Source organism: Centroberyx gerrardi, chromosome 11 (assembly GCF_048128805.1).
Source record: "Centroberyx gerrardi isolate f3 chromosome 11, fCenGer3.hap1.cur.20231027, whole genome shotgun sequence".
Lineage (NCBI taxonomy): Eukaryota > Metazoa > Chordata > Actinopteri > Beryciformes > Berycidae > Centroberyx > Centroberyx gerrardi.
The window spans coordinates 22250084-22257347 of NC_136007.1; the positions used below are offsets into that span (position 1 = coordinate 22250084).

The 7264-nt window shown below is 50.1% G+C and overlaps 1 protein-coding gene across 2 annotated transcripts in view; it reads left to right on the plus strand.

Moving 5' to 3' along the window:
- The window catches only part of mtmr4 (myotubularin related protein 4), a 45420-nt gene extending 38156 nt beyond the window's left edge, over positions 1 to 7264 (plus strand). For both annotated transcript variants that reach the window (XM_078286708.1, XM_078286709.1), the window contains 9 exons: positions 52 to 163; positions 797 to 992; positions 1175 to 1360; positions 1806 to 1976; positions 2431 to 2585; positions 2820 to 4311; positions 4480 to 4590; positions 4777 to 4865; positions 5886 to 7264. In XM_078286708.1, coding sequence (XP_078142834.1) covers positions 52 to 163; positions 797 to 992; positions 1175 to 1360; positions 1806 to 1976; positions 2431 to 2585; positions 2820 to 4311; positions 4480 to 4590; positions 4777 to 4865; positions 5886 to 6063 — 2690 coding nt within the window. In that variant the 3' untranslated portion in view covers positions 6064 to 7264. The remainder of the gene's footprint in view (positions 1 to 51; positions 164 to 796; positions 993 to 1174; positions 1361 to 1805; positions 1977 to 2430; positions 2586 to 2819; positions 4312 to 4479; positions 4591 to 4776; positions 4866 to 5885) is intronic.

Sequence of the window (7264 nt, forward strand, 5' to 3'; positions counted from 1 at the left end):
AGCTTGCCCTGTGACCTTTATTCAGTGTTGTTTATGTTTGTTTGTGTTTAGAGTACTACCCCAACTGTGAGGTGATGTTCATGGGCATGGCCAACATCCATGCCATCCGGAACAGCTTCCAGGCCCTGAGAACCGTCTGCAGCCAGATCCCGGATCCGGGAAAGTAAGTCGATGCGTTTGACCTTTCTCTCTGATCAGCTCCACCCTCGTGTGCCTCTCTTTCCCTCTCTCCCCCCTTCGTGGCTTCACCCCTCAGTAAGGCTACACCACACAGAGAGGGGATCACAGCCACCATCCAGCCCTGTTCCTGCTGGGCTGGCCAGCTGTCTGTCTGTACACTCAGTCTGTGTGTGTGTGTGTGTGTGTGTGTGTGTGTGTGTGTGTGTGTGTGTGTGTGTTTCAGTGAGCGTCAGCGTGTATGTGTTTGTTTACATGTCTGCTTCCAGTGTGCCAGCTGTCTGTGTGTGTTTACTAGTGTGTTTACATCACTGTGTATGTGTCCCCTGCATGTGTGGCTATATGTACATGACAGCTGAAATGTCCTGTGATGTCACATCATGTTATTTTGGGCCTTGTTTCTCCTGGTATTCTGACAGAGGCGTGTAATGACACAGGGGGGCCTCCAGAGATATAGGTCAGGGGCTCACCCCTCCTCAGCCTCTCGGCCCCGAGTTTACCTCAGGTCACTCAATCCGAGTTAACCCCAAGTTAACTAGACTCTGGATCATTTCATCAATAGGGAGGGGTTCTTTCTAGATTTTGTAGTAATCTAATCGGTCCCCTCTGATGTGTCCAGCTGGCTTTCAGCACTGGAGAGCACTCGTTGGCTGCAGCACCTGTCCGTCATGCTAAAGGCAGCCACTCTGGTGTGCTCCGCGGTGGAGAGGGAGGGCCGTCCTGTCCTGGTGCACTGTTCGGACGGGTGGGACCGCACCCCCCAGATTGTGGCCCTCTCCAAGATCCTGCTGGACCCCTTCTACAGGACATTAGAGGTGGGAGTCTACAATGCAGTATGTTGATACAATTTAGATTAAGATACTGCTTATCATCCAAAATACCCCGGTAACCTAGTCGTTTCATGGTTATAAAATGTAGTTTTATGCATAGCTTTTGTTAGACTTTATCATTGCTCTGTGAAATGTGCCTCCAACACTGACTTTGCACACGTCCACAGGGTTTCCAGGTGCTGGTGGAGACTGAGTGGTTGGACTACGGTCATAAGTTTGGGGACCGCTGCGGCCACCAGGAGAACGCTGACGACGTGAGCGAGCAGTGTCCCGTCTTCCTGCAGTGGCTGGACTGTGTTCACCAGCTGCTCAAACAGTTCCCCTGCCTCTTTGAGTTCAATGAGGCCTTCCTGGTAGGTGGCTGGTCTGTTGAGAGGCGTTGTTAGGCATGAAGCCGCGCTTTTATAAAATGGACCAAAAATATTTTTTAAAAATGTATCAATAATAACATTTTATTTGATTTTATTGCCTAGCAATATAGTCCTTGAACCACTGCTAACACATAAGTAGTGGTATGAGTGGTTATGAGTGGTATTTTCTGTTAGCATAGTAGTTAATATTTAGATTGACACAGTTACGCAGTCAAAGGTGTGCGTAACATTTGGCCTTGAACGTCCCTCAGCCAATCAGAACTGAGGACCACAACTATCCATTTTATAATTAGTTTTATGTCAGCTAAACTTGATGTCAGATGGTAATCTTTAAGATGAATCAGTTGTTGCATTGAAAGGGAGTGTGCTATACAAATGATAAAGAATATCAAAGAGTTCCTTATGTTTTGTCTTCCCTGTGGTCCAGGTCAAGCTGGTGCAGCACACGTACTCATGTCTTTACGGCACGTTCCTGTGTAACAACGCTCGGGAGAGGGAGGCACGAAACATCTATAAACGCACCTGTTCTGTCTGGTCCCTGCTTCGCACCGGGAACAAGAACTTCCAGAACTTCCTCTACATCCCTAGTCATGACATGGTACCTACCACTTTTTATACCTGTGTGTATATATAGTGTTCTTGCTATTTTTCAGCAGAGCTAACACACACTCCCACTTGGAAGATGCACATTACAACTATTGCCTCGTACTGTTGGCCACTGAGCCGCTCAATTGGTGAGGGGTCAGGTGTCTTGCTTATGGGTACAGTGGATTTAAGAACCATGGATTGAAGTTAGCAGATTTCTACTAACTTCTTCTTCTAACTGTCCTTCTGATTGAAGGATTTGAACTGAAGACTTTTTACGCACAGGCTTGCTTCTATAAGTTTTGTGTGAAGTGATCTCCTCTAAGAAAGAGGTAGAGGAGGAGTATAGATGGTAACAGTAGTAGTAGGCTGCCCCTAGTACTAGTAGGACAGTAGTAATAGTGTAATAGGCGGCATTATTATTATATTGACCTCCTGAGACTGACCTTGTCACTGTTTGTCTGCAGGTGCTGCAGCCAGTGTGCCACACACGGGCGTTACAGCTATGGACCGCTGTCTACCTGCCCACCTCCTCCCCATGCACAGCTGTCGACGATGCCATGGAGCTCTACCTCCCCCTCAGCGTCGCAGGAGACGAACTCACCTCCCGCTCCCTGGACAGGTACGTTTATTTGCTGCAGACCTGTTTACTTACTGTCTAGACAGTGCAGCCCCCACTAACCATTAGATTGTCAACAGAGCAGAAATTTTCATTAATTCAACAAGCTTGCCATGTTTGTATAGCATCCGTGTTACTGAGAGCCAAGCCTGCCCTCTAGTGCCACAAGTAGAGAATTGCATCATTATCATCACTGCAGGTGTAAAATACAATTCCTGGTGTATTTCCCATTTCCAGACTTCCCAAGACCCGCTCCATGGACAACCTGGTGTCGGCTTGTGAGAACGGGGTGCCCCTCACGCGTACGTCCAGTGACCCCAATCTCAACAAGCACTGCCAGGAGGGTCGCTCTGCCCTGGAGCCCGCACCCGCTGTGGGAGGAGCCTCCGCAGACGACCCTGACGAGGTCACGCCCGACACTGGACTGGACAGCAGCGACTCTGAGGTGGAACCTGTCATTCAAAGTCCCACCGTAACCCCAGAGGCGGATCCAGGTGCAGAGGAATGTGAAGAAACTCTAGAGGAGACCTGTCTCACCACACAGCCCTTACCCTCCCTGCCCCTTCCTCCTGTCCCTCTCAATAAGGACCTCACACTCCCTCACAATCCCTTCCCCACTCCTATCCTCCACCAAGCTTTGCCTCAGATTACTAACCCTCCACTCCCGCCACCACCGCCTCCGCTGGAGGCCGAGAGCCCCCGCAGGACTGCCGAGACCACCGCGTCGCCCACTCATAAATCAGAGGCATGCTTACCTCTTCCCTGCAACGGCACGCTGCCTACGGCCGCCGCACCCGCCAGGCTCCTTAATGGCCACATCGACGGCCAAGCAAACGGCCTCCCTGCATCTGCGGAGCTGCTGGCTCTCAAGCAGCTGACCCCGCTCCTTCCCATGGAGGACTCCACAGAGACGCTCACAGATGAGGGAGAACTCCCCCCGGCCCTGCCTCCCAGCGAGTGTACGGATCTTAGCCAGAATCATTTTCAGGATGAGGAGCAGGCTCAGTCTCAGCCCCAAGTCCAACCCCAGAAGGAGAAAGAGGAGATGAGGACAGATGTAGTGAAAGGAAGAGACCGTGTATTAACGGTGGCAGCAGCTTCTGTAGACTGCGCCCAGGTAGCGGCGCGTCACCTGATCTCCCAGAGCCAGCTGTCGGACCTGTCCCTGCTCGGCTCCCACTGGGAGAGCGTCCAGGGCCTGGTCCAGTCCGCCTGCAGCAGCGCCGGCCACTCCGGCATCAGCCGGGCCTTACAGCCCAGCTCCTACCAGAGCCGCCGGCTGGCCAGCAAGCTGTTCCGCGCCCAGGGCCTGGCCGTCGCCAACGGAGCCCAGTGCTGCCGGAGGGAAGCCGCTCGTTGCCCCAGCAGCCCTGTGCAGCCCGGATGGCTGTCTGCTGTCAAGAGCGCAGGCTACACCGCCTTATGTGGGCCGGCCGCTGCCGCCCTCAACAGCTACTCCTTGGCCAGCCATCAGCTGCTGCCGGCGTCCCACTCCTCACCCTCTGCCTCCAGCTCCCCTCCCCCGACCCAGGCCCCGGCTTACCTGGACGACGACGGCTTGCCGGTGCCCATGGACGCCGTGCAGCAGCGGCTGCGGCAGATCGAAGCTGGCTACAAACAGGAGGTGGAGGTGCTGCGGCAGCAGGTGCGGCAGCTGCAGATGAGGCTGGAGAGCAAACATTACGGCAGCCCGCCCTCGGAGCCCGACATCGACTACGAGGATGACATTGTGAGTAGCTCTTTCTGTGTTGACACTGGAGTCCGACAGCTGGTGCTAGATGCCTCTTTGCTGTCTGCAGTGTATGTGAATATTTACTTTTGATTAGCCTTGGGAAATGTTTTCTCTCTTCCTGCTCCTTGTCTGTTTTCTGACCTTCCCCTGGTCTCTCTGTTCCAGACGTGTCTGCGGGAGTCGGACAACAGCAATGAGGAGGACTCTCTGTCGACCCACAGTGAGGACCGCCTCTCTGAGGGCAGCTGGGATCGAGTGGAGCGCAAGGACACAGAGGTCAGCGTGCTTTCTAGCTTGATTCATAGCTTCTCTCTCCACTCCCTCTCAAACCCCCTTTTACACTCTCCTTTCTCCATTTCACCTTTATGGCCAGGATCCAAGCACCACACACTGTTCTGATAAAGATGTGTTTGTGTGTGTGTGTGTGTGTGTGTGTGTGTGTGTGTGTGTGTGTGTGTGTAGGTCACAAGGTGGGTGCCCGACCACATGGCCTCCCATTGTTTCAACTGTGACTGTGAGTTCTGGATGGCCAAGAGGCGTCACCACTGCAGGTGGGGCTTCAGCATGGTTTACTTTGATCTCTGACCACTAGTGTAACCAGTAAATAGACAGACTGTATGTGAGCAGTAAAAAATGATGTGCATGAAAAGCGTAGGATAATAATATGTAACATAGGAGGATATAAAAAGCAAATGTGCCAAATATGTATGTATGTATGCATATTGTGATTTGAGATATTAAGGATGCGGCTGTTAATCTGCACATATGATAGTTTCTCTGTTTACTGTAACATTTATTTATTCTTTAATATGAGGCATCTGACACTCTTGTTTTGTTCTTGGTTCCTAAAAAAATGTCAAATCCATACTTGTTGGAGGGTTGCAAAAACCTGGTTTTTGACACGTTTCAAAAACCATTGAAGGGTTTCAGCTGGTGGTGTTTACGATGAACGTTTTTTGAAATATTTCCCACTCTATAAAGTCATGTAGGCTCACACACACTTCATGACAAATACTCAAAACTTGTTTCTAATAAATTAATCTATCAGGTTTAGTTTATTTAGGTGTGAAGAAATGTGTGAATTTCAACTCAGTTAGTAGAAAGGGGAGATTCATATCACCAGCAAATCTCTGTTTAAGCTTGTGTATTAGCAATGCTCTGACCCCATTGTAAATGGCAACATCATGACGATTCTGACAATGACTGTTGTAAGGTCTTGCATTTTGCAAATGTGTACAATCACTCCGGAAAAAACACCTATGTAAAACAAATACCAAACCTTTCAAAATTTGCACATGAAACAGAAATGTCAAAAAAGAGGGTCTGTGTCTCACCACCATTGGAAAAATTTAGATGCTGCCTTTCTTGACAGAAACTCCCAAACTGTCTTCATCGATCTTAACAAAACGAAGGGACAAGGGTGCAGTTCTGTTTTCTTTTATTACCAGACTGTAACGTTGTGGCTCAGGCTGTGGAAGGTCTTGAAATGCTGCTTCTGTCCAGTCTGCTAATGAATACATTTGGATTATTTATTCTAAACAGATGTTAACCTGCTGTGTCTCCTTCCTCAGGAACTGTGGCAACGTGTTCTGTAAAGACTGCTGTCACCTGAAGCTCCCCATCCCGGACCAGCAGCTGTACGACCCGGTGCTGGTCTGCGTCACCTGCCACGACCTGCTCCTGGAGTCCCGCAACCGCGAGATCCGCAGCCAGCAGCTCAAGAAGCCCATCGCCACAGCCTCCAGCTGAGAGAGCCGTCCCGTAGCATGGCCCGCCTCGGCTCTGTCCTCACCGTTTTGGACCGACGAGCCGAGCACCCCGTCGCAACCCCGACCTGCTGCGGCCTCGGCTGTGTGGGGAGGGGGGTGATGTGGAGGAATTGTTACTCTTGGAGAGGCTTAATTTGAAAATGGAGATGCACTGTGAGACTGTCTGTCTGGCTGAGGAGAGAAAAGGGAATGTTTGTGTGAACTGAGAGACTGAGATGGAGGAGTGGCAGCCAGGGGGGGAAGTTTTCCCACAGAACGAACCCCTTGTGGTCAAAGACATTTTCAGCCTGGAGTGCTGCAGCGTCCTGCTGCCTCCCCGGGGCTCTGTCCTCTAGCGGCGCCCCGTCCGAGACGCCCCTCGCCCACCAACCTCAGGGAGGGGCTGCATCTCAACCCTGTCCACCCCCAGCAGAGTCACCTACCTTCACCAAACACCCACACCCCTCCTCATAGACACTGTCTCATACTTCAGAGGACAATCTGTCACCCTCCCATGTGTTGGGGACTCCAAAGCCTTTACCTGTTCTACTGGAGGCTTTCAACTTTAAAAGAAAAGAATTGCTGCTACAGTATTTAAAAGTCTAATTTTGTATTCTTATTTTGTGCACTACAAGCTGTTGTGTATTTGAGGGAATTTGAGACCAAACTTGAGCAAAAGGGAGAAATCTGCTGTTTACTTTGCCGTCGCATCTTTTTCTTGGAGCCTGAATGTAATATGTAATGGGTAACTGGAAGATTGAGTTTATGTTAATGTGCATTTGGTGGGTCGTCTACGTGTTCATTGCCGCAATGTGTTTTCAAAATTATGTATATGCACAGTCAATGTGGTTCTGTCTTTATCAATGCTTTTCTCAAGTATAGCCATGTTGCAACATTAGAAATTTTGAGGAATCTGTATGGACAGAAAGGTCGATACAACGCTGCATATTGTTTGTTTTGTGGGATGTGTGCCTGACGTGATAAGAGGAAGAAAATACTAAAACAACAAGGCGCTGGGACACGGCAAGTTTTCACCAGGTTACTGGGTTTCTGTGATGTCGTCGTCCGTCTTGAGAAAAGGTCATTTGAACGTACAGTGGGTGTTCTGTGATGGGACAGAGGGAATTTTAGTGACGTGTTTCTGCTGAGATGCTTGTGAATGAATGGCTTGATGTCCACATAAAAGCTTGATGTCCATCTGA